Raw genomic sequence first — 27,747 nt, 5'->3', positions numbered from 1 at the left:
AGAACACAGCCCGATTCCTTTTCCCATACGAAACTGCCTTTATTTTCGCTAAGCCGTTAATAACGTGGTGGCAGGCACTGATAGGGACAGCCCTAAGACGTAAGGGGCCTTATGGACCCCGGAAGTGATGACGTGTGCCGGGGCTAGTGGAAAAAAAAAAAACAAGCATAGAAGCGTAAGCAGCTGATTGCCGATCTATTAGCAATCGATTGCCGAGCTCAGATCGGTGACAGCCATAGGATCTAGAGCCATGGAGGCTCTTTACCATCAAAGCAACAAGTGAGTGAGTGTGAGTGTGGCTTAGTGATAGATACAGGGAGGTATGTGTGTTCATGGCAATGGCTCAGCAGGTAGAAGTGTGTGTATAAATATATATATATATATATATATATATATATATATATATATATATAAAATGTTAAAGCCTAATACATTGTTTTCCAAACAGTGTGCCTCCAGCTGTTGCAAAATTGCAACTCCAGCTGTTGCAAAATTGCAACTCCCAGCATGTCCAGACAGCCAAAGGGCATGCTGAGATTTGTAGTTTTGCAACAGCTGGAGGCTCACTGGTCGGAAAACCCTGGCTTACAGTGAAACATTTACCAAATCAGGAGTTGTAGTTTTGCAACAGCTGGAGGCACACTGTTTGAATAACACTGCTCAGTTATTATAGCTCAGTGGTCTCCAAACTGTGGACAACCAGATTTTGCAATACTACTATCCCAGCATGCTCCCAGTTTGGAGACACAGGTACATCTGGATCTGGATTGTATTTTTATTGCGGTAATGCCCCCGACCCCCTTTCCAGTTGTTGCAAAACCATAATTATCAAGCTATCGGAGCATAATGGGAGCTATATAGTTTTGCAACAGTTGGGAACAGCCACAGATTAGGAGACAGCATTCTATTGGTTTGCTACAGTTATTGCCATAGATCACAACAGCCCTGTATTGTGGAGCCGTAGTTCCCCCGGATCGTACCACCACACATGATGAAAAATGCTGCAATTATAATTTTTCTTATGACTCCGGTATGAAGTGAGAAAAGAAACATAGGAATGCCTTTTAAATAAAATTGGAGACATTTAGGAAAAACATATTGCCCTATAGCAGTGGTCTCCAAACTGTGGACCTCCATATGGTGCAAAACTACAACTCAGACAGCTGTTGCTCACAGTTTACAGACCACTGCCTTTTAGATACTTGTAAGCTCAGGGCAAGGGACAGGTTCTCGCTGATGAGGTATTTTATTTTAAGAGCAGATATAGTTGTAGCAAAAGTAGTGGGTCTGTATGATTGAAACTGAATGTTTGCTCGCAGAGACATAAAGCAGGGATCCTATTCTAATGATAATTTCACTTTATTTTCTATAGGCATGTCCATGAAGTTCAGAGTCAGATGGGACGCCTGGAGTCATGTGACAAGCAGTCGGTTCATCGTAAGTATGGTCTTTACCTACTAGTTACAGTGGTAAAGGTCTTAAGGTAAATCTTTAGAGAGTATAGTCTCCCTTCCCTACATGGGATTGTTTTCAGATATATGCATAGTATAAGGCTGGGGGAAACAACTTTTTTTTCCCCAGGCTGGAGGTTATATGATGTGATTTGATTGATAATCTGTTTTCCCTTAGTCTTCTCAGCAGCACAATATGGGGTGTCACACGGGAGGTAGGAATTTTAATGAGTAAAATAAAAAAGGCACCTCCCACATAGCCCATATAATGGGCGTACTCCCATATGCCAGCAGAGTAATTATAAAGAAAAATTGACAGAGAAATAGGGAGGGAGACTTGTGCTGCTGAGGAGACTAAGGGAAAACAGATTATCAATGAAATCACATCTTCCCTAGCGTCTCTCTCAGCAGCACAATATGGGGATATAGCAAGGAGAAACCCCATAGGGAGGGCCTCAATGCTTAGAGGTATTAATAACAGAGTTTGCAAAACTCGGCTGAAAAGAAAGTCTGGTCTTCATCCTATAGTAACAAAAAAATGTAACTGGAGTAGACCAGGTAGCAGATAAACATATTTGTTCAATGGGAACTGAACGTTTTTCAGCCCAAGAAGACCCCACTGATCTTGTAGAGTGGGCCTTAGTAAAAGCTGGAGGATCTAATCCATCCAGAGTATAACAAAAATGTATGCAACTACATATCCATCTAGATATGGTAGGCTTGGAGGCTTTCTTGCCTCTAGATGAACCCTGAAATAAAAAAAAAAGATTTTCTTCTTTCTGAAAGGTAGAAGTCCTATTGAGGTAGGTTCTCAGACAGCGGACCACATCTAAATGTCTAAGTAGTTGGTCTTCCTCATCAGGAAGCACCGGTAAAGCAATGACTTGGTTTGTGTTCTGAAAAGAAGCACACTTGGGTAGAAAGGTAGGGAGAAATCTCAATAGGACCTTGTCCTCGAGAAAGATGGTATAAGGCTCTCTAAAAGAAGAAAGGGCCTGTAACTCACCTACCCTCTTAGCAGAAGTTATGGCCAATAAGAAAGCTGCCTTAAAAGAAAGTAATTTCAAACTAATGTCCTGGATAGGCTCAAATGGATAGTCAGAGAGTTTTCTTCAGAACTAAACGTCCCACGGAGAAACAGGTCTCAGGATCCTGGGTCTTAGACGAGAAACTGCTCTAATAAAGGCTTTGAATTCAGGAATAAGTAAGTCTCTTTTGAAGTACAGCAGAAAGGGCTGACATTTGTACTTTGAGTGTACTTGGTGATAGGCCTTTGTCAAAACCATCTTGAAGAAATTCCAAAATTTCAGGATTAGATGGGGTGGAGGGATTGATACCTTTGGATTGACACCAGGTGTGAAAAATTCTTCTGTTTCTTGCATAAGACTGGTTAGTAGCCTTACTCCTTGAGCAGGCTGAAGTGTCCAAGACTCTTTCTGAATAGCCCTTGGCCATCAGAAGGGTGCGATCAACCTCCAAGCTGTCAGATTGTATTATCTGAGACTGACAGAACCATGTTCCTTGCATCACTAAATCCCTCGAGAGGAAGAGTCCAATAAATGCCCTGACTCATCATCATGAGCAGGGGAAACCAGGATCTTTTGGGCAAAAATTGCATTATTGTGATTATCGAGGCCTGATCCTGTTTGATCATGGGAATCATGGGCACAGAGGGGAACACATATGCTTGACTGAATGTCCAAGGAATTGTCATGGCATCAACTGCTAGAGGGTTGTCCGTCACATATAGGGAGCAGAATCTCTCGAGTTTTGTGTTGTCCCTTGTGGCCATCAGGTCCACCTGCGGCATGCCCCACATTTCTGTCAGCTGTTGGAAGATTAACTGGTCCAGTAACCATTCCCCTGGCAGTACTATATTTTGGGACAGACAGTCTGCTAGCACATTGTGTGTCCCCCTTATATAAACTGCTGATATCCTTGATACCCAGTTCTCTGCCCAAGACATGATCTTTTCTACTTCCCTGAGTAGGCGTTGAGATCTGGTTCCTCCCTGTTTGTTGATGTAATATATAGATGCTAGGTTGTCGGTCCTGACTAATACTGCTCTGTTCTTGAGACAGGGGCAAAGTCACAGGGCTAGATAGATCGCCCCAATTCTCTGACATTGTTTGACATCATCCTCTGCCTGCTTCCAAGTTCCTTGAACTGATCTTTGAAGCATATGGGCTACCCAACCAATGCCTGAAGCAACTGTGGTAAGTATGATCCAATCTGGCTCCTCTATTTGTGCGCCGTCTTGTAGGAGTGTCTACCAGGTTAGGGCGCTTCGACCTGACGATGACAATGTCATGGTGTCTAGGCTTAAAAGAGATCGGTTCCACTGACCAAGAACTTGTGTCTGTAGGGGTCTCAAGTGCCAGAGGGCCCAAGGAACAGCCTCTATTGAGAAGGACATTAGACCCAGGACCTTCATAAGTGTCCTTATTGAGACCTGGCGAAGTCTGCGTATATGCCTCACCACTGCTAACAGACAGTCCTTCTTCTCCTGCGATAAGAATAGGATCATTTGGGTTGTATCTATGATGAAGCCAAGAAAGGATCCTCTGGTGGGTGGAAACAGATGAGGCTTTTCCTGATTTACGATCCAGCCTAGACTATCTAGAAGTTTGAGAGTTATGTGAATATGACTTTCCAATAACCTTTGAGACTCTGCTAATAGCAGCCAGTCGTCCAGGTACGGAATTACTCTTATTCCTTTCACCTGAAGATATGCCATTATGGCGGAAATGACCTCTGTAAAAACAAAAGGTGCTGTTGAAATTCCGAACAGGAGAACTCGGAATTGAAGATGCAATAGGCTTCCCATACTGCAATCCTCAGGAATTTCCTGAAAGAAGGATGAATTGTGAAAATATGCATCCTTTAGGTCTAAGGATGCCAGAAAATCTCCCCTTTTTGAAGTATCGTCTTCATTGTACAGATTGTCTCCATGAACTGGTGTAGATACCGGAGATCTATTATTAACCTGAACTTGCCTGATGGCTTGGGAACTTGAAAAATGGGAGAATACACACCCCCCTTCCTACCTCGGAAGGGGAAACTGGTTCAACTGCCCTCAGGGCTAGAAGCTCCAGAATAGTAGGGATCGACCGATTATCGGCACGGACGATATTCACGTGTTTTTCCGTTATCGGTATCGGCTTCTAACCTGCCGATAATGCGCAAAACAAGGCGTGTGCACGAATCGCGGGACTTCAGTCCCGGCCCTGAACTTCAGGCCGGGACTGAAGTCCCGCGATTCGTGCGCACGCCTTGTTTTGCCGTGCGGAACAATTGCTTGACAGCTGACAGCATGGTGGAGCAGGAGCTGTCAGTTGTCCGGCTCCTCCACTCCCTCACCTTTCTCACGCTGCTTCATTCTTGCAGTGGGAGTGAGAGCCGCGGGGACGCCATCCACGGCAGGCCGGCGTGATGAGATGACATCACATCATCGCGCCGGCGCCCGGAGATCACGTCCCTGCAGCTCTCACTCACAGTACAAGAACGTAGCAGCGTGTGAGAAAGGTGAGCACTGCTCGGGCGCTGTATGGATGGACGGGCAAATTATAAGTGAGAGGGGCACATATCAGGGGGGTATTATATGTGAGGAACACAGGACAGGTGGATTATATGTGGGGGCACATGACAGCCCCCCCTGTCATGTGCCCATATAATGCCCCCCTGACTTATAATACCCTCTGTCCTGTACCCTCACATATAATGCCCCCTGAGGGGGCAGGACATGGGGCAATATATGTGAGGGGCACTGGACAGGGGGCAATATATGTGAGGGGCACTGGACAGGGGGTATTATAAGTCAGGGGGGCATTATATGGGCACATGACAGGGGTGTGCTGTCATGTGCCCCCACATATAATCCCCCCCCCCCCCCCCGTCATGTGCCCCTCATACATAATACCCCTGTCCTGTGACCCCCACATATAATGCCCCATGTCCTGTGTTCCTCACATACAATGCCCCCATCATGTGCCCCCACATATAATTACCCCTGTCCTGCACCCTCAGGGGGCATTATATGTTAGGTGCACAGGACATGGGGCATTATATATTAGGAGCACAGGACAGGGGGTATTATAAGTCAGGGGGGCTTTATACAGGCAGGGGGAGAGAAGCAAGTGGCGGCGGCGGTCTCTGGCACCGCAAAAGCCGCTACAGTTCATTGATTTAAAGCGCCCGCTTTAAATCAATGATCTGCAGCGGCTTCGGGGGGGGGTTTGAGAAATAGCCGATAATTTATACCGGAATATCGGTATAAATTATCGGCTATCGGCCTTAACCTCCACAGATTATCGGTATCGGCCCTAAAAAATCGATATCGGTCGATCCCTACAGAATAGACTCCTCCTCCTCTCTTTGGAGAACTCAACTGGGGAGAAATTACTACCTTCTCTCCAGGGCACTGATAGAGGACCAGTGGGTCATTCCTTTAATTTCAAACTGACGTTTCAAATTTAAAGAAATGACCCACCGGTCCTCTATTAGTTCTTCACAAGCCAAAAGCAAAAAAATGGAGACGTCCCCCTACAGGAAGACGCGACACGTCAAAAATAAGGCTTCTTAGAAGAATCCTTAGAAGCCCCAGAACCTCTCTTCTGACCTCTGGCACTCCTGCCATGAGCTGAATAACCGCCACGTCTGGACCTTGGAAGTGAATATTCTCGGGTTCTGAAACCCTTACGGACAGGTTTAGGCTCGGGCAAATACTTGCCCTTCCGGTCAGAAAGGCCCTCCATGGTATCATCCAGTTGAGGACCAAATAAACGCCCTGGAGAGAGCTCTAAATTACAAAGTTGGAATTTTGAGGGATTATCCCCTCCCCAAGGGCGAATCCATAAGGCTCTGCGAGAGGCTACAGAGGGAGCCATAACTCTGGATGCCAAGGTGACTTGTTGAAGAGCGGAATCCACTAGAAAGTCAATAGCAAGGTTGACCTTCTTGAAGTTGTTGAGGATCTCATCCCTTTTGACACCGGAATCAATGTCATCTTGAGCCTGTGAAAGCCACCTCTTCAAAGTCCTAGTGACCTCATGTGTAGTAGCAGCTACCATGTTGGACCCAGAAGCTGTAGAGTAATCCCTCTTTAGCGTGTTTTTCAATTCTGGGGGTCTGGGGGAGGTGGGAGATGGGTGGTTAGGAAGGGAGGGATTGTGTACCTGGGGAGGATCCAGAGGGTAGAGGTCTCTAAATTCTGGGGATGAAACAAATTCCATCCAAGGATACCAAAGGGTTGGATTTTTGGCCAGCTGTCTATGCAAGTTTTATCTAGTTTATTTATTTATTTTTTAGCACATAAAAAGTGTCAAATGTTTGCATAAGCCCAGTCACACTGAGAATTTCCTCTCTGAATTTCCACTTGGAATCCCCCTTTAAAGCAGCCTCCTGTTGCTGTCAGTGGGATTCTGCAGCAAATTTTCCACTGCAGAAATTCTGCTGCTTAATTTCCGCAGCAGAATTTCTGCGTGAACTGCATTGCCATCAATGGGACGATGTATATCCACTCGGTCAGAGCGCTGCCTGCTACACTCAAAATCTCTGCCCAGAATTTGTCTGGGCAGAAATTCTTAGCGTGAACTCACCTTTAGGGTGCACCATGTTTTGGAGATCCAGCTGCCGGTGCCGACTGGGAAATCTCAGGCCGGGCGCCGAATCTCATTCATTTAAATGCACCGACCAGAGTCAGTGACTCCGGTTGCCTCATTTCTGCCCCTAATACGGTTTTGTGGCAGACTAAAAACGGTTGTATTCTGCGGTTTTCAGTTCGGTCACAAAACTGGATACCGATAAAATTGAGCCGACCGGAGTCACTATCTGACTCCGGTTGGGGCATTTAAATGAATGAGATTCGGTCCAGCTGGGATACGGCAGCGGCCGGTTTTGAAATTTCCCAGCCAGATCCGGCAGTACGATCTCCAAAAAGTGGTGTGAGTGCACCCTTAATTTTTTTTCCAGGACAATACTAGGCTTTGGACAATGTACTTTTGCTCAGCATCTGTTTTGTTAACTTGTTCTTCCAGTTGTAGAAAACGAGATCCAAGCCAGAATAGACCAGATCTTCAGTAACCTGGAGCGTCTAGAGATTTTGTCTAGCAAGGAGCCTCCTACCAAGCGGCAGAATGCCAAACTGTGAGTAACCAAGGTTTCCGCTGTGTAATCTATTGGGTAACCTTCCTAATGGCTTCATCCTTAAAGGGGTACTTTGGTGCTCCAGCATTCTAAACATTTTGTTCAGAATGCTCGGAGCCGGAGGCCGTGAGCGTGATGTCACGCCACGCCCCCTCCATTCATGTCTATGGGAGGGGGCGTGTCGGCAGACATGCTACCTCCCATAGACATGAATGGAGGGGGCATGGCGTGACATCATGACCAATGCCACAGGAACCTGGCGTTTGTTTAGAATGCCGGGTGCTGTGGGAGATCATGGGGGGGACCGAGCAGCGGGACCTCCGCGATCAGACGACATATCCCCTATCCTTTGGATAGGGGATAAGATGTCTAGCAGCGGAGTACCCCTTTAATTATAGAGTTTTCCAGTCTTAAAGACTTGTGCTTTCACCCTTCACATACAAGGACATGTCTTAGCTTTTTATACTTAGCTTATTGAACTGAGCTCTGAACATGTAACCCATTAATTTCTTCATAGGTTTTGTCCACACCTGGTACATATGTCAGACGTATTCTTGGACCAGATATAAGCCAGTGATTTGCTACACATCTACACTGTAGTCCACAACGCCTTTCAGAACAAAGAAATCATGACCAAAAGCTTATGGTGGTCAGAATATGATTTATTTACTATAGAAGTCAATGGCATACAGCAGCATACTTTTGGTAAATATGTCAGGATATTTACACTGTCCATACAAAAAATTCAAACACCAAATGTAGTATGAGCAGAGCATAGGTCCACTCTCTTCCCACCCTACCCAGGTTCTTGCCATTGTGCCCATAGGTTCTGCACTAATATACAGTATCAGGGACCAATGCTGCATATATAGAACTCTATGGGAGAGATTTAACAAAAGCAGAAAAAAGTGGTGCAGGTGCCCGTAGGAACCAATCAGATTGCATTGTTCATTTAAAAATCATGCCTCTGAAAAATGAAATAAGTGGTCTGATTTATTGCTATGGGCAACTGGGGAACTTTTCTTATAAATTTCGATAAATTTCCCCCCCTATATGCACAGATCACATCCAAGATGTTTGATTAATTGTCATCAAATATTAATTATTAGTCATCAAAGATTAATAATCCAACATCACTGACCCAGCCTTAGATCAGGACATGTAAAGAGTATAAGCACATACACTTTTCAAAATTGCCGATCAGCCTTAGGAATTTCAGTCGGAAATTCTGGTGCAGCAGAATCCCATTTCTGGAAATGGGATTCTGCTGCACAGTGCACACTATGTAATTTCAGCCATCAAAAGAATGAACTTGTTCCTTCTTTGGGTGGAATCCGCTCTGCGGAAATGTCCTAACGCTGACTGACTCCAAACGGAATTTTATTCTTTGCGCGGTCCTAGCGCCGGCATAACCTGCAGTGTCCAGAGTGTCTGCACGGAGATTCTCTGTGCGGGTTTTCCGGTGTGTGAACATAGCCTTACAGTGAATGTAGCCATATATTCACATGATGAAGGCCAAACATTTTCTTTTATTTTGTTTTGTTTTTTAAATGTATAGGAAAGTGCAGCAGACTATTTACAGAATTGGCAATCCCAAAAAACATACTGTACATTTTTTTTTATGTGGCAATTGGCCTATATATGCCATTTTGTGGCTATGCAGTGGCGTACATGCATACAAGGCATCTGTCCATGAATACCTTCGACATGTAGACCAAGTTATGATCATAGACCTGTTTCCATACTACAGGTCAGTAAGCATCCACCGCCCTTGGCATCAACCTTTTTGTTTTTCTTGCTAAGCCTGGAAAGAATGCAGGAGGTGACAAATTTTAGGCTCGGCCTATACAGTGATTTTGGTTGCATAAAAATGAAGATTGTGTGACATTTTTTGGTTGTGTGAGGCTGCATTCACACCACGTTTTTGCAATACAGTTCCCGTATCAGTTTTTTTTTTTAAATGAAAAACTGATTCTTTAAAACCCATACTAAACTGTATCAAAACATGTGTATAGAGATGAGCGAACTTTCGGTAATTTGATTCGTCACAAACTTCTCGGCTTGGCAGTTGCTGACTTCAGCTTTCAGGTGTTCAGCTTTCAGGTGCTCCGGTGGGCTGGAAAAGGTGGATAGAGTCCTAGGAGAGAGTCTCCAGCCCACCGGAGCACCGGAAAGCTGAACTAATTTATGCAGGCTAAAGTCGGCAAACGCAGAGCCGAGAAGTTCGTGACGAATCGAATTACTGGAAGTTTGCTCATCTCTACATGTGTACAAATTTTAACCCGTATACGATTAAAAAAATTATGTCCAGTTGCATCCGTTTTTAAAGAAAAAAAGTATGTTTTTACATTTTCACTCCATTATGAATAAAGTTTCACTTGTTTGATTGAAAATCCAAGAAAAAAACCGTATGGTGCATACGGTTCCCATACGGTTTCAATACGTTTTTTTACCCGGACCAAAAACCGCGGTAGGCTACGGTTTTGAGTACGGGAAAAAAACGGACAAAACCGTACAAGACGCAAATTGAATGCAACTGGATGCATCGTTTGGCATGCGGTTTTCAATGGAGAGTCAATGCATATGGTTTTCAATATGGTTCCATACGGTTTTCAAATTGAAAACGTATACAGGAACTGTATTGCAAAAACGTGGTGTGAATGCACCGAAAGGCATAGAAGCAAAGTGTGACTGTGTGGGCTGCCATGTCCCTGTAATATCAGCTTCATGATTTCATAGTAGTAGTTTCCAAATGTATCTGCTGTGTATTAGGGTGCATTCACACCACGTTTTTGCAATACAGTTCCTGTATACGTTTTCTATGGGTAAAACCGTACGGAGCTGTATTGAAAACCGTATACATTGACTCTCCATTGAAAACCGTATACATTGACTCTCCATTGAAAACCGTATGCATTGACTCTCCATTGAAAACCGTGTGCCAAAAGGTGCATCAGGTTGTGTTCGTTTAGAACATCCTGTAAGGTTTGGTCAGTTTTTTTTTCCCGTACCCAAACGTAGTCTACCACGGTTTTTGGTCCGGGTGAAAAACTGTGTTAAACCATATATGTTGTTTTTTTGTTTTTTTTTTAACATGGGAGTCAATGTGTGCATACGGTTCCATCCGGTTTTCACCATCCGGTTTTTGACTTTGCACAGTTTTTTTTTTTTTTTTTTTCTTGGAATTTCAATCAAACAAGTGAAACTTTATTCATAATGGAGTGAAAAGTTAAAAACGTATACGTTTTTTTCTTAAAAAACGGATGGAACCGGACACCTTTATTTTTAAACCGTATATGGTTTTTAACTGTATACGGGTTAAAATTTGGACACGTTTCGATACAGTTTAGTCAGGTTTTGAGGAATCAGTTTTTCATCAAAAACCTGATTCGGGAACTGTATTGCAAAAACGTGGTGTGAATGCAGCCTTACTTTCCATTTACCGTTTATAAAAATAAATATCTTAATACAGCAACAATGTATTAAATGAAAGATCTGAGTAAGTCTGGAGGCTGGATAAGCGTTCCTGGACATACCCGTAGAATTGGTTCTTAGGCAGTGTATCCTTGCTGGATAGCATAAAAGGTAAAAGCAGCCTGTTAGTAAACACCCAATACTATTTCCACCTGCGGCAGAAGTATTAGAATTTATCAACAATGAGGGACATTTATCAATGTTTGCTTATGTATTCTTTTTTTTTAGTAATTTTTTCCGTACTTTTTTTTTTTTGCTTATGTGTGACTTATTTATCAACTGGTTTCAGCCTGTTGATAATTTTCTTTCACGTAAGCAATTTTTCCTTTTTTACTTTGGTAGTAGCTTTTTCTGCTCCAAGTTTGAGCTGGAGTAAATTTAGTCAATTTTTAACCCTGTTGCGCCCTTTTTTTTGCGCAGTTGCGACTGTCGCAGTTAATAAATACCAGACTACCCGTAGTCCATTTTAAAATTATTACTACGTAGTTAGTTTTTGGAAAACTTGCTTTTCTCGCTTTCCAGTCAAAATGTCGCACGAAAAATCGCGTAGTCGCAGTTGCGACAATTTTGTGACAATTATAGTAAAGAAAACCTGACTAAACCCGTTGATAAATGTCCATAAATATCTTTAGGAAATGAACATTTTAAGTTAAAGCTGCAGACAGGTAGAATGTGTTCTCTGTTTGCATTGGACTAGATCAGTGTTTCCCATCCAAGGTGCCTCCGGATGTTTCAAAACTACAACTCCCAGCACGCCCGGACAGCCTTTGGCTGTCCGGGCATGCTGGGAGTTGTAGTTTTGTAACACCAGGAGGCACCCTGGTTGGGAAACACAGGACTAGATGAAGTCAACCATTAAACATTGCTCAACGCTGTTATAAGATGATGCAGTCAGACAGCACAAGATATCAGATTTGTTATTATTGTTTAATCTCCATTCATGGATGCAACAATTGTGTTTTGTTCCAAAAAACAGCACCACTTTTCCCTATGGGCTGTGTCTGATATTGCAGCTCACCATTCAACAATGTGGCAGCAACTAAGTTGCACATATACGCTCTGCCGGGTAGCCAGAGCGGGTATATGGACATCCCTCATCATCTGTAGGCTTACTGCCGTATCATAAATACATGAAGGGGTTAACAGGAAAAAACTTTTATATATATATATATATATATATATATATATATATATATATATATATATAAAAATTATTATTTTTTTTATATATATATAGCAACAGAAGAATGCAGCAGCACACTGCCAGCACAAAGATATAGGTGAAACATGAACATGCAGATAAAACATGGAGAGCTATACAGCACTTAGCTCGCAAATTTGTCTCCGCCGGCGGTCAAATAGCTTGGACCGTCCCACCGCAATAAGGTGGCCTCATTGGGACGGACCCTACACTGTGAATATGCCTCTGTGTGAACAGTTCAGTAAGCATGGCAGGATCTGGAACATCCAAGACACCTTATATACACACCTGATAGAGGTGGGTGGGGTGCAAGGCCAACATGGAGGTAGCCACTCCCCCGTATGTGCAATACAGACAAAGAATAAGTCAGCCAGCACTTTAGTTGATACCAAACTATTATATGGACCTGGCCTACAGGTGCACGCTACTAGGCTAAATATACAGCAACAGAAGAATGCAGCAGCACATATATCTCAGTTGGCTCCAGAAAGTTAAACAGATTTGTAAATTACTTCTATTAAAAAATCTTAATCCTTTCAGTACTTATCAGCTGCTGAATCTGTGTAGTTCTTTCCAGTCTGACTAGAGTGCTCTCTGCTGCCACCTCTGTCTGTCTCAGGAACTGTCCGGAGCAGGAGAGGTTTGCTATGAGGATTTGCTCCTGCTCTGGACAGTTCCTGAGACAGACAAAGGTTTCAAAAGAGAGCACTGTGGTCAGACAGAAAAGAACAACTCAAATTCAGCAGCTGATGAGTACTGGAAGGATTAATATTTTTTAATAGAAGTCATTTACAAATCTGTTTTAACTTTCTGGAGCCAGTTGGAAAAAAATTTTTTTTTCACTGGAGTACCCCTTTAAAGTTGGACGAGAGGTGAAGGAACATTTCGTCACTGCAGGTAAGTGTCTTAAAGGGGTATTCCAGTAAAAACTTTTTTTTTTTTTATATATATATATATATATATATATATATATATATATATATATCAACTGGCTCCAGAAAGTTAAACAGATTTGTAAATTGCTTCTATTAAAAATATCTTAATCCTTCTAATAATTATCAGCTGCTGAAGTTGAGTTGTTCTTTTCTGTCTGGCAACAGTGCTCTCTGCTGACATCTCTGCTTGTCTCGGGAACTGCACAGAGTAGAAGAGGTTTGCTATGGGGATTTGCTTCTACTTTGGATAGTTCCTGAGACAGGTGTCATCAGAGAGCACTTAGACAGAAAAGAACAACTCAATTTCAGCGGCTGATAATTATTGGAAGGATTAAGATTTTTTACTAGAAGTAATTTACAAATCTGTTTAACTTTGGAGCCAGTTGATATAAAAAAAAAAAAGTTTTTTCCTGGAATACAACTTTTAAGATAATTTTCCCACCGTGAAACGGAAACGGCAGTAATTTATTTACATGTCATTGCTCCAATAATCCTAATTATTTTTTTTTTATGGTTTTCAAATAAGAAAAATTCTCAGATCCTATCTCCTGTTATTAAAACTTAACTTCAAAAAGGTGCAATTGCTCCGGAATAATAATTTACTAAAAAAAAAAAAAGATTAGGAAGGGGGGTAAGGAATGAGAGCTCACATACTTGTGAGGCTGGCATGCAGACCCCCCTCCTCGGATTCCACACAAGCCCCGGGGCGTTCTTGGGAAGCTTTTAATTGAAGCAGGTCAGAAAAAGGGCACAGAACAGGTTTCCTGTGGATGGTTTTCTGATTCTAGTTTCCATATTGAGCAGGTATATACCTCTCTTAACCCTACTTGTGCCAAAGCCGAACATTCAATCCAACCTACAAAGGTCAGGCTCCTAGATGATTGACACTGGCAGTTTTAGTGCAATGCAAAGAGGAGACCTTCTACCTGGAGGGGCAGTATAGATCGCCTATATTACGGTATATATAGTATAGACCATTGAAGTCGCGCTACTTCATATGGTAACAACAGAAACTAGAATTTCATTCCAGCTATAGTGTCTGCTTAAAAAAATCTTCATTAAACCTGCTGACCGTACACAAATTGTTGTGGAATGAAGTTTGGTCCTTTTGAAAATTTTATGGCACAGCTTGGGATGAATAAAAATCAATTTTTGAGGTATTTGCAATAATCATATGTTTTTCATAAAACTGTGGACAAAACGGTGTTTAATGTATTGCGCACACAGCTTTACTTGGATATCGATTAGACAACAGTGATTAAGAAATCAATGGTGTTTATTCATAAATCGCTTAGTAAGGAAAATTCCAGGTATACGCAAAAAAAAAATAGAGAGGGAAATAGGAAAGTTAACGGGGGATCAATGGCAACAGATAACTCGAAATGTAAATAAGATCTCAGTTAATAGTAATTTTAGACTTATGCAAATGAAGATTTTTTTTTTTTTTTTTACACTTTATTTAAAAGGGGTACTCCGGTGGAAAGCATATCATTTTTTATTTTTTTTATTTTTTTAAATCAACTGGTGCCAGAAAGTTAAACAGATTTCTAAATTACTTCTATTAAAAATCTTAACCCTTCCAGTACTATTTAGCAGCTGTATGCAACAGAGGAAATTATTTTCTTTTTGAATTTCTCTTTTGTTCTGTCCACAGTGCTCTCTGCTGACACCTGATGCCCATATCAGGAACTATACAGAGCAGGAGAAAATACCCATAGCAAACCTATGCTGCTCTGGACAGTTCCTGACACGGACAGAGGTGTCAGCAGAGAGCACTATGGACAAGACAAATTTTTTTTTTTTTAAAGAATAGAATTTCCTCTGTAGCATACAGCTGCTAATAAGTACTGGAAGGATTAAGATTTTTTAATAGAAGTAATTTACAAATCTGTTTTAAGTTTCTGGCACCAGTTCATTTAAAAAAAAAAAAAAAAAGTTTTCCACCGGAGTACCCCTTTAAAGGAGTACTCTGGTGCAGAGTACTCCTGCTCCGTCCTGCCCGGGCTGCAAAGAAATGAAAATAAACCATCACTCACCTTCCTGGGTTCCCGCGGAACGCCACTACAGCTGACCGGTCCTCCAGTCCATCTCCTTCATACTTCCGTGTGTAACGAAGCGTCACATGGCGCTCAGCCTATCGCCGGCCACCACGATGTTCTGTCTCGGCCCATAATAGGCTGAGCGCCATGTGACGCTTCGTTACACACGGAAGTATGAAGAAGATGGACCGGAGGACCGGTCAGCTGTAGTGGTGCTCTGTGGGAACCCAGGAAGGTGAGTGATGGTTTATTTTCATTTTTCTTTGCAGCCCGGACAGGACGGAGCAGGAGTACTCTGCACCAGAGTACTCCATTAACTCCAAAATCTATCAAAAAGTTTGGTAATACAGAACAAGTGTTTACTTGATGATTCAGATATTTATCACATTATTTGGCATTGCCCCCCAATAGCTGTGTACTGGAAGAAAATAATTAAATATTTAAGCATTTTTTTTGGTCAAAAGTTGCAGATTAATTTCACACCATTTTAGGGGACTTGGCAATCAAATAGATTATGGAAAATTATCTATCTTTTTCTCCAGCCTGGCCTGGGTGGGGGGTAATCAGTGCATCAGTCTGAATTCAGTCAGCCTGCCCTGAGAGGCAGGAGCGAGCGATGTGAACGCCGGGGCTGCGCGCATTGGCTCCCTGGCCTCGCACTCCTGCCTCCCCTCCCGGCATATATGCGCGGCAGCGCGCACTGAATCTCAGTGCTGTGCTGCTGCTGCCTCAGGACGCATGTTTTTTCAGGGAGGGGTCGTCCGTAACAAAGATAGATTGTTTTCAACAAGGTGCCTCCAGTTGTTTCACCACTACAACTCCCAGCATGCCCTGACAGCCAATAGATTTCAGGGAAAGCTGGGAGTTGTAGTTGTGAAACAGCTGGAGGTACACTGTTAGGAAAACAATAATGGCCTGTATAGATAAGCTAAGGGTGTATAGATAAGCTAAGGGCAGAAGTCGTCCCCCAGCAGGCATCAGTGATGGTGCGACTGCTGGGGAAGTCTGCCTGGTAAGTGAGCACACTACCAAGTAGACAAAAAGCCATTTCTAAGATAGTAAATAGAAAATTAAGGAAGGGAGGGGGTTAGGGATAGATGGGCAATAGGCAGGGACAGAAAAGGGGAGCTACTCTTTAAAGGGTTTGTTTCACAAAGCAAACCACAGTTCATATACCCTGTAACATGTCAAGTCATTCAGGACCCTCCTTTGTTAACCAGGACGGTGGATTGCAGATCTTAAACTGACTGTGTATGATGTAGGTCAGTTTTTTCCCAACCAGGGCGGCTCCAGTTGTTGCAAAACTACAACAACCAGCATGCCCGGACAGCCTTTGGCTGTCCGGGCATGCTGGGAGTTGTAGTTTTGCAACTGCTGGAGGCACTCTGGTTGGGAAACACTGATGTCAAAGCTATAAATTATATAGATGTCAGAATACATAATCCATGATACAACGCCTAAACCCATTTTGCCGCAATAGAACCATAACAATGTTCATTTCTGCCTTAATAATATCCTTTGTATGTATTGAGTGAGAATTCTCTTCAGTAGTTTGCATTCACATAAATAGAACACTAGTAAAGATACTACAGAAATAGAAAAACAATGCTGCCTTCTGTTTGTAAGTGGTATTGCAGCTCTGTCCCAATTCAGCGGAGCTCAGCTGCAATACCAGGCCCAACCTGTGCACAGATGTGGTGCTGTTTCTGGAATAAGGCAGACCCACGAGCTCATAATCAACCCACTAACCTTTCCCTCATTTCTGCTTCAATAGGCGAGTGGATCAGCTGAAATATGACGTGCAGCATTTACAAACGGCACTGCGAAACTTTCAGCATCGACGCTACGCCCGAGAGCAACAGGAGAAAGAGCGAGAGGAGCTGATGACACGTTCCTACACCACCAATGTATGTTTTGGTTCCCACCTACATTTACAGTTACATTGTATCCTCAAACACATTTATTAGGTTACCATTAGGGGTTACTGTTTTATTTACTAGGCCAAGAAGAACGCATACAGTTTCCTAATTTTATCTTTTAACCACATAATAATGATAAATATCTGATCGTCAGGGGTGCCACTACAGGAATCCCCCGCAATCTCAGCAGTCCCGCATGCGCACTGCTTCTCCATTAATTGGGTGAGATTTATCAAAACTTGTGCAGAGCAAAAGTGGAGCGTTTGACCATAGCAACCAATCAGATTTTTTATTTTTTTCCCCCAGAAACCTTTTTAAATACTAAAGAAGCGATCTGATTGGTTGCCATAAACAACGGCTCCACTTTTTCTCTGCACAGGTTTTGATGAATCTTCCCCGTGGTCTATAGGACTGCAGGATATAGCAAAGTGCTATCTCCTTCAGTCGTTAAAGGGGTTCTCCACTGCCCTGCCTTCCGGAGCTCCGCTCGCAGCGTCTGGAAGTTTATTACTCCGAGCGCTGTGTGCGGGCTTCCGTGTTCGAGGCCGCCCCCTCGTGACGTGATGCCCGCCCCCTCGTGACGTCATGCCCGCCCCCTCAAGCGGTCGCGCCCCCTTCCGTTAGACTTTCGTTGAGGGGGCGGGCGTGACGTCACGAGGGGGCGGCCTCGAACACGGAACCCCTCACACAGCATTCGGAGTAATAAACTTCCGCTGCGAGCGGAGCTCCGGAAGGCAGGACAGTGGAGAACCCCTTTAAGAAAGTAAATAGAACAGCCATGAGCATGCATGACCGCTGCTCCATTTTATCAGGAAACTTGGAACCCCTATTCTCTAGACCAGGTATAGACAACCTTTGGCACCGCAGATATTTTTGACTACATCTCCCATGATGCTCTTACAGCCGAAATGCTGACAAAGCATCATGGGAGATGTAGTCCAAAACTTCTGCAGTGCCGAAGGTTGCCTATGCTTGCTCTAGACCAGTGGTCTTCAATCTGCAGACCTCCAGCTGTTGCAAAACTACAACTCCCAGCATGCCCGGACAGCCGTTGGCTGTCCGGGCATGCTGGGAGTTGTAGTTTTGCAACAGCTGGAGGTCCGCAGGTTGAAGACCACTGCTCTAGACCATAGGAGTTCCAGCAATTCGACAACTATTGATCATATACAGGGGTCCCATTGGAATGTTCTTCAAACATGCCCACTGCTGCTCCTTTCCATCACTAAGGGACTACCGGATATAGCCAAGCACTATACTTGTGCATCTTCTCCTGTCTCGTAGACATCGAATGGAGCAGCAGCATGCATACTTGACTGTTTCTTCATTATCCCTTTAAAGGCATTGCATAGAATAAAGGAAACATGGCTGCTTTCTATTAAAACAGTGTCACGTCTGTCCGCAGGCTGGATGTGGTATAGCAACCGTGCCCCATTCATTTTGGGTGAGCTAAGTGACAAACCATACCATAATACCAGACAAACTGTAGACAGGTGTGGGTCTGTTTGTGGAAGAAAAAAAGTAGGGATCGACCGATTATCTGTTTGGCCGATATTATCGGCCGATATTCATGATTTTGGACGTTATCGGCAATTGACTTGCCGATAATGTCCCGTCCCCCCACAGCCCCATTGCCTCCCCCATCCCCGGTTTTATAATTACCTGTTCCCGGGTTCCACGCTACTTCTGGCTCCTGCGGCGTCCTACGTTACGCTGTGCAATGACGAGTGACATCCTCAATGCGACCTCACCGTCAGTGCGCAAAGTGACAGCTCAGGACACCACTGGAGCCAGAAGTAGTGTGGACCCCGGGAACAGGTAATTATAAAACCGGGGATGGGGGAGGCAATGGGGTAGCGGCGGTGGTTGGACTAAGGACCGGCAGGGGGAGAGAAGCGGGCGGCAGCGGTCTCTTATCAGAGGATAGGGGGGGGGTTGACTCAGGAGGACCCCAGGACAGGCAGGGGGAGAGAAGCGGGTGGCGGCGGCAGTCTCTAGCCACGCAAAAGCCGCTGCAGTTCATTGATTTAAAGCGCCCGCTTTAAATCAATGATCTGCAGCCACTTCTTTGGGGGGGTGGAGAAATAGCCGATAACTTATACCGATATTCCGGTATAAGTTATCGGCTATCGGCCTGAAAGGCCACAGATTATCGGTATTGGCCCTAAAAAATCGATATCGGTCGATCCCTAGAAAAAAGCTATACCTATCAAATCCTGTACAATCCCTTCAGCAACATAAAAGGTCAAGTAGGTGTTTAAACCCTTCCTTTTTGCCTGTTGAAGATTAAGGGTCCACGGAATAATTCAGTTAAATAGGCTAAGCATTGCACATCTACACGCTCTTAGCCAACCAGGAACTCTCTTCTAAATGAAGGTGGGAAAAGATGGTTCCCTATAACTGTTGTGCTCACAGTGATGCTGATCCACTTTTACTAATTTTTTTGGGGGGAAATTGAAGCATAATATGCCCTAATGCTGTTTAGTCAACATTTACTACATAAATCTGGGTGATGGGTTGTTTAATGGTTATAGAAGTTAAAACTATTTTTGTTTCTTTAAGTAAAACATAACCTCTGGGGTCACCCCCTTCCTAATTTCTCACACAGGATTCAGAGACCTCAATACACATTGATGAGACCCTCCAATTTAATTCATCCATCCGTAATGCTCACCAAGGGATAGACGACCTTCTGGGGAGTGGGACCAGTATACTGGATGGGCTGAGGGACCAAAGGAAGACCCTAAAGGTGGGGAATCAGAAGGGATAAGATGGAGTTTGGGGAAAGGAAAGAAAAGTGGCAGTGAGCTCATAACCACACACAGACTGCTCTTACTCTGTACGTCCGCTCCATATTGTAACCATAAACCACTATAAGCATCAGAAAACATGGCAGATATTTCTGTCAGTGATGATTGGGCTGCACAGTAATAGAATAAAAAAAGTGTTTTTTTGCTGTTTGTATTTTTTTAATTTTTTTATTCTGGAAACAGCACCACTCTCGTACATGGGCTGTGTCTAGTATTATCCCTAAATGGAAATGAGCTGCAATACAGAACATTACCCATAGAAAAGAGTCGGGCTTATTCTGGGAAAAACAAACCCTTTTATTTAATGGTGGACCTCCTCTTTAACATAAGATCTGAAAAAAACTCTACTGCTAAGAGAAGTGACCTCTTCTAGAATGTAGAAAACAAGTTCATGTTACCTGTGGTCCTTCAATGCTACCACATAAAAATGGGAGCCTCCCCTGCTTCTTCATTCACTATTAGGGACATTTATCAATGTTTGCTTATGTATTGTTTTTTTTAGTAATTTTTTCCTTACTTTTTTTTTTGCTTATGTGTGACTTATCAACTGGTTTCAGCCTTGATAAGCCTGTAGTAACAGCTGCCCTGCAAGGGTATGTTCACACTACAGAGTGTGAACGGAATCTCCGCTCGCAGAATTCAGCGAGCGGAGATTCAGACTGGTGGCGGCGGTAGGACCACGCGGCACTGTGCAGTCACCATTGACGGCTATGCAGTGCTCGTGGACTTCCGCGCAAAGAATGAACATGTTCTTTCTTTGCGTGGAGCAATTTCAGCGGCAATTTCTCGCGGAAGACCCATTCACATTGAAGGTAATGTTCACTGTGCAGACTTTTACTTGCGGAATTCCATGGGGATTCTGCAGTGTGAACATACCCTAAGAGAGGAAGATGGTCACTGTTGTCTATTTTTATGAATTTGACATGTCTTTATTGCCAATACAAGGCGTGACATTGGAGGGACTGGGAATTGTAGTATTTTGACAGCCAGAGAGCCACAGGTTGGAGATATCTGTATCGTGACACAATGTTTACCTTTGAACACCATTTCTGTTAAATCTCAAAGTCCAAAGTTCTGTGCTGACAAGTGTCTTATCATACTTCATAGCAGTTTAGTTTTTCTATACAGAGCTCTAAATCCCTGACCAGTTATATGAACCAATACATACCACATGGTGCTTAATATGAAACCTTTATTTAAAGGGGTACTCTGGTGGAAAACAATTTTTTTTTCATATTAACTGGTCCCAGAAAGTTAACTCAACCATTCCAGTACAAGTTGAGTTGTTCTTTTCTGTTGTCTGACCACAGTGCTCTCTGCTGACATCTCTGTCCATGTCAGGAACTGTCCAGAGCAGGAGAAAATCCCTATAGCAAACTTATCCTGCTCTGGACAGTTCCTGAGAGCATACAGCAGCTGATAAGTACTGGAAGGATTAAGATTTGTATATAGAAGTAATTTACAAATCTGTATAACTTTCTGCCACCAGTTGACTTGAAAAAAAAATTGTTTTCCACTGGAGTACCCCTTTAAACGGTATTGGTACAAAAAACTTTTGACAAGTCAGGCACTAGTACTAGTGGGGGAGAGAGTAATGTGGCCTTGTGCTTCTCTTTTCCCATAAACTTCCATTATGATCCTCTTCCACGTGACAGAAGAGAACACCTAAGCGCACACTTTTCTCGGTTCAATCTAGTGACTGGTTGGGGTCTTAAAGGGGTTATCCAGGAAAAAACTTTTTTTTATATATCAACTGGCTCCAGAAAGTTAATCAGATTTGCAAATTACTTCTATTAAAAAATCTTAATCCTTTCAGTACTTATGAGCTTCTGAAGTTTAGGTTGTTCTTTTCTGTCTAAGTAATCTCTGATGACACGTGTCTCAGGAACCGCCCAGTTTAGAAGAGGTTTACTATGGGAATTTGCTTCTAAACTGGGCGTTTCCCGAGACACGTGTCATCAGAGATTACTTAGACAGAAAAGAACAACCTTAACTTCAGAAGCTCATAAGTACTGAAAGGATTAAGATTTTTTAATAGAAGTAATTTACAAATCTGTTTAACTTTCTGGAACCAGTTGATATATAAAAAAAAAAGGTTTTTCCTGGAATACCCCTTTAATGGTCTCTGACATATCAAAAGTCTTTGGTAATGATGGTACCCATTTAAAGAAGCACATGTAATTGTAATCTGCCAGTTATATTCATGTTTTTTTTTTTTTTTTAATATAACAACTTTATTGAGCATGTAATAAAAACATATATATAAAATACAAAAGAACACATAAGGCCATGCAGATCTTAATAAGAGAAGAAGGAAGGTATACATATAATAGAACACATGAATAAAGGGGAACTTAATATAAATATAATCATTGGAGGTAATGTGCAAATAGCTAAACGTGGTACTGCAAAGACAAATCTATTGCAACAACATATAGAGACAGAACCCCACTAACCGTACATTAAAGATAATATGGCATATTGTGCACCCTATCTACGGGATACCTCACCTGAGCGCCAAACGTGTACACGCCCCCTGACAAAGCAAAAGGGCGAAAATGTACGTTTGGCGCTCAGGTGAGGTATCCCCTAGATAGGGTGCACAATATGCCAAATTATCTTTAATGTATGATTAGTGAGGTTCTGTCTCTATATGTGGTTGCAATAGATTTGTCTTTGCACATTACCTCCAATGATTACCCTATATTTATATTAAGTTCCCCTTTATTCATGTGTTCTAATGTGTAGACAGGAAGTGGTTTGTCCTGTGTGACTGACTTCCTGTGAACTACAAGATGACCTCATCACGTATCAAATCCCAACTGGCAGCTCTTTCCACCCAACTGAATGTCTCTTACCATTGCTTCTATAAAGTCCATAAAGAATCATGACATGTCAAAAGTTTTTCTAAATGACAGTAAGGCTGCATTCACACCTCGTTTTTTACATACGGGTGCCGGATCAGGCTGGGGGAGGGGCAAACCGGGCGCTCCCGTACCCCAGCCGGATCGGGCCGTGACTTCATTTACTTTAATGAGCCGACCGGAATCAAACGGTGACTCCGGTCGGCTCAGTTTTGACCCGTATGCTGTTTCCTGACAGGACCTAAAACCGTAGTATACTACGGTTTTAGGTCCGGTCCAAAACCAGATACGGGTCAAAAATGAGCCTACAGGGGAGGCACCAGGGGCTGCACAGGATTAAAAATAGGGCATTGCTGCTTGTGTCTGGTATTGCAGATCAGATCAGCTGAAGTAAATGGGGCTGTTCTGCAATATCACATACATCCTACGGACAGACATGGTGCTGTTATCTATAAAACAACCATGTTTATCTAATCCTGGACTGCCTCTTTAATAACTTATGTAGTCCTTTGTTACCAATAGAGATAAGCTGTGCCCCTATTAAAATAACATGCATGTTTGGTTGAGATGACTATACATGTTGATAGGGAATAGGAGTTAAAGGGGTTATCCAAGGAAAAACTTTTTTTTTTTTCATATATCAACTGGCTCCAGAAAGTTAAACAGATTTCTAAATTACTTCTATTAAAAAATCTAAATCCTTTCAGTGCTTATGAGCTGCTGAAGTTGAGTTGTTCTTTTCTGCCTAAGTGCTCTCTGATGACACGTGTCTCGGGAACCGCCCAGTTTAGAAGCAAATCCCCATAGCAAACATCTACTACTCTGTGCAGTTACCGAGACAAGCAGAGATGTCAGCAGAGAGCACTGTTGCCAGACAAAAAACAACAACTCAACTTCAGCAGCTGATAATGATTGAAAGGATTAAGATTTTTTAATAGAAGTACTTTACATCTTTAAATCTAGGAAAAAGAAGAAAGAATATATGCAGCTCATAATTATATAACCTACCGAGGACAAGCGGGTAATACACCTATACCTATGGTGCTAATATTAGAAATAAGAAAAAAGAAAAATACCCAGGCCTCAAGGAAGGTATGATAGATGTAATAAATTGAACTATAATCAATAGACCAAGGATCGTGCTTCAATTAGAATAAAGTATATTTTTATTAATTAATAAATAAGAATACCACCTCACAATGGGCCCCTTGTGAGGGAAGTATACATCTACCAACTAAAAAGTTAAAATATAAAAACTATCAGTGATATAGAAGGCTATTTCTTCTATTATAAAATGCACTGAATGAATAGAAAACACTTCATTAGTATCCTTAAACTCAGTCTTTTCTCACTGTAGAGATGGTAAGAAGAGAGGATGCAATGATGTATGCAATATTGTAACAAGTTCCTTTTAGCAGACAGGAGTGTAACAGTGTTCGATATGTTACAACTATGAGGATACCATTATTCTCTGTTGCAAGTTTCTCTGTATCAAAACAGATGACTGACAGCTTTACAGTACATTACCGGTCCTTGTGAGCGGAGATCTCCCGTTGGGCTAGATGGAAAAAGCACTATGGATGGTCACTGTAGGTGAATCCCCTCCGGATCCCAGCGCTGGCAGGCGTCGGGGATGATATCTTGGAGAGGTGGTACTGACTGATGGAATGTCTCGCTGTGGAGGTCAGGTCTGCACTAGACCAAAGGTGGAAACTTCTGCCTCGTGGAGATGGCGTGTGACGTCAGTACCGGCACCTACAGGATGTGCTTGGATTGCCCCGGCTTTCTGCAAGTCCGCTCTGGACTGTAACAGCTGGATCGCCTCCGGACCGGAATAGCAGGATCGCAATACAATATCCAGGTGGATATGAAACAGAGGATTAAGATATAGGCCCTCATTTACTAAGAAAATTGGGTTGTAAGTCTATCTTGCTTTCTTACCCGACTGCATTTTTCCCCTGGTATTTATTATTATGTCACATCCTGTTTGTCGCACGTGGGTTTTGTTGGTTTTGGTTTCCAACTCCTCTGAGCTGTCGGGAAAAAATCCACAACAATTCAACAAATTCGGGTTGGAAACCTTAATAAATACGTAGGAAAGCTCAGAAATGTCGGGTTACGCCCCTTTTTCGGGTTTGGGAGAATCCACATCGGGTCCGTCAGGAAAAAATGTCGCATCGTGTCGCAGATTGGCGCACGATGTCTGCGACATGGCGTAGACAAAGATGCGACAAAAAAACCCGACAAAAGAGGTTGAGTTTAGAATAGTAAATGAGGGCCATAGTTGTTGTACCAAGTGCATTCGGAGCGTAGTTTCAGTGATAGTCCACAACTGACTAGACGCGTTTCAGGGTATATAAATGAACCCTTTCTTCAGTAGTACTCCTGTCTGCTAAAAGGAACTTGTTACAATATTGCATACATCATTGCATCCTCTCTTCTTACCATCTCTACAGTGAGAAAAGACTGAGTTTAAGGATACTAATGAAGTGTTTTCTATTCCTTCAGTGCATTTTATAAGAGAAGAAATAGCCTTCTATATCACTGTTAGTTTTTATATTTTAACTTTTTAGTTGGTAGATGTATACTTCCCTCACAAGGGGCCCATTGTGAGGTGGTATTCTTATTTATTAATTTAAAAAAATATATTTTATTATAATTGAAGCACGATCCTTGGTCTATTGATTATAGTTCAATTTAATACATCTATCATACCTTCCTTGAGGTCTGGGTATTTTTCTTTTTACTTTACAAATCTGTTTAACTTTCTGGAGCCAGTTGATATATATAAAAAAAATTGTTTTTTCCTGGAATACCCCTTTAATTAATCTGAGGATTTTGCATGACCTCTTTCATGTCTCCTGTCTGCTCTTATGTTATGTTTTAAGACGTTGACCTAATAACGCCTCCTCTTCCCCTCTCTTTGCCTTTCTTCACTTTCCTTTCCCCATTTGTTCCTTTCCTTCTACAGGGAACCCAGAAGAAGATCCTGGATGTAGCAAACATGCTCGGCCTCTCCAACACGGTTATGCGGCTGATTGAGAAGCGAGCATTCCAGGACAAGGCGATCATGATCAGTGGGATGGTGGTGACCTGCGTCGTAATGTTTCTGGTCTTCAAATACCTGACATGAGATGGAGGATTAACCCTCTGCTCCCCGGACTGTGCCTCGGCCTCCTTTCTGTGCCCCCACCCCCACCTCCTCATTGTGAAATCTCAGTAAACCACTTAAGGTGAAAGAAGAAAGTATTTTAGGAAAGAACACAGACTTTTTAACGGATACATTTAATGCTTTATGAACTAGAGATGCAGATGTTCTTAAGTGTATTTAATACCTCTCTTACTTAACTGCACATTAAACTATGTGGCGCTATTAAGCGCGGTGACAAAAGCTGCCTGGCGGACTGTGGACTGTTCATCTGAGCAGCTGGCAGGGTATTGGTGCATCATAATAAGATAAGAGGAAGGTGAAAGCAGCCAGGTGCACTAGGCACAATGTTGGTTTTACACCTACATTTTGGTGTAATTTGTGATATGTTTTTCATAGCAATCTTCACCTCAACATATTTGATACCTTTGAGCCACATGTGGGCATATTTGCACTTTGCTCGCCTGTCTTGGTTTCTGGCTCATGGGGGTATGAAAAAAGGTTTTTAGACATATTAATTAAATTACAACTTTTAAATTTGCTATTTTTTTTGCACAATCTCACTTCGCTTGTATGGTGTAGAAGTTGATATAGTAACAAACTCATTGCACATTGTTACATTTTGTGCATTTGATGCTGTCAAAAGGATAAAGGGCATGCTAGAAAAATGCAGTAAAAGATTAAATCCTCCTTCGCTATGGTCACATGATGCTCTACCAAAGTAAACCAAGATTTAGAAGATGGGAACGTGGGACCCCTGATCTAGTTATGGTGGGAGTCCCAGTTAGCTAACATTTACAGGAAAGGATTTAAGGGGTTAGGCCAAGATTAAACGTTATTGCCTATCCACACAGTAGGTTGATATTTATCTAACTGGAAGGGTATGTCCAGCACAGTAGAGGTGTTCAGAGGTCCCATTGAGAGGAAATAAGGCAGTGATAGAGCATGCATTGTGCAGCTTCATTTCCCTTGGGGAACTATTGACCTCCATTCTCCTGATGTGTAGGACCTGATGTGTATCCCCATCAATTTACAAATGTTTCCCTATCCTGAGGATAGGTAATAACTTCTAATTTTGAGCGATCCCCTATAATGTGCCCATGTAGGAAACCCCTTTAAAAGGAACCAACATTAGATTTTACCAAATAAAACGCTTGGTAACGCAATATATATGGTAAACTCTTATTCCTTACCATTCCCAAGGAACGTTCCTGTGATGGTGAGGATATGAAGTTAGACACTGTACCCCACCGACCCCATAAGCAGACCCCTGGGCAGGGAGCTATACTTACCTAGTTCCTCTGCTCTGGCTGTAGTAACGCTTCTTCATTGACAGCCTGTGTCTCTGCTCTGCTACGTCTACTTAGGAAGCATAGTGATGATGTGGGCCATCAATGACACCGGGGGGGGGGCATCATTACGTCTGGAGCAGCTGGAATAGGTAAGTATAGCTCCTCTCCCTACCAACCTCTGAGACCCCCACCAATCGTGACGATGGAGCACCCCCTTCTAAGTTTTTCATTGCAGGGTTGTGCTCCTGGGCTCTATTGAGTTCCCACCCAGGGGAAAAATAGTTCACAACCTTAAGACCATGGGGGTCCCAGAGGTCAAACTCCACCAGTTAATGACATATCTTGTTGACATTATATGGCCTGTACTGTATGTACTAACCTAATGTCAGTTTGTTTCCATTTTTCACTATAATAAAACACTCAGTGTTGATAGAGGTTTGGCAGCAGAGGGGTTAAATCTACTAGAGCCTACA

At 42.7% G+C, this 27,747-nt stretch overlaps 2 protein-coding genes across 3 annotated transcripts in view; one reads left to right on the top strand and one right to left on the bottom strand.

The window, feature by feature from the left end:
- The window catches only part of WNT3 (Wnt family member 3), a 455,111-nt gene that overhangs the window by 170,875 nt on the left and 256,489 nt on the right, over nucleotides 1-27,747 (bottom strand). The window lies entirely within an intron of this gene.
- GOSR2 (golgi SNAP receptor complex member 2) lies at nucleotides 120-26,048 on the top strand. Of its 2 annotated transcripts, XM_056548715.1 has the most exons (6): nucleotides 120-279; nucleotides 1,373-1,437; nucleotides 7,487-7,595; nucleotides 17,019-17,151; nucleotides 19,769-19,909; nucleotides 25,806-26,048. In XM_056548715.1, exons 1-6 carry the CDS (start codon nucleotides 251-253, stop codon nucleotides 25,965-25,967), a joined length of 639 nt encoding a protein of 212 aa, XP_056404690.1. In that variant the 5' UTR covers nucleotides 120-250; the 3' UTR covers nucleotides 25,968-26,048. The 2 variants fall into 2 exon arrangements, with proteins under 2 accessions (XP_056404690.1, XP_056404691.1); XM_056548716.1 differs by lacking the exon at nucleotides 19,769-19,909 and having other exon boundaries at nucleotides 121-279.

Source organism: Hyla sarda, chromosome 12 (assembly GCF_029499605.1).
Source record: "Hyla sarda isolate aHylSar1 chromosome 12, aHylSar1.hap1, whole genome shotgun sequence".
In the NCBI taxonomy this organism is placed as follows: domain Eukaryota; kingdom Metazoa; phylum Chordata; class Amphibia; order Anura; family Hylidae; genus Hyla; species Hyla sarda.
This window is presented reverse-complemented; position numbering and strand designations above follow the sequence as displayed.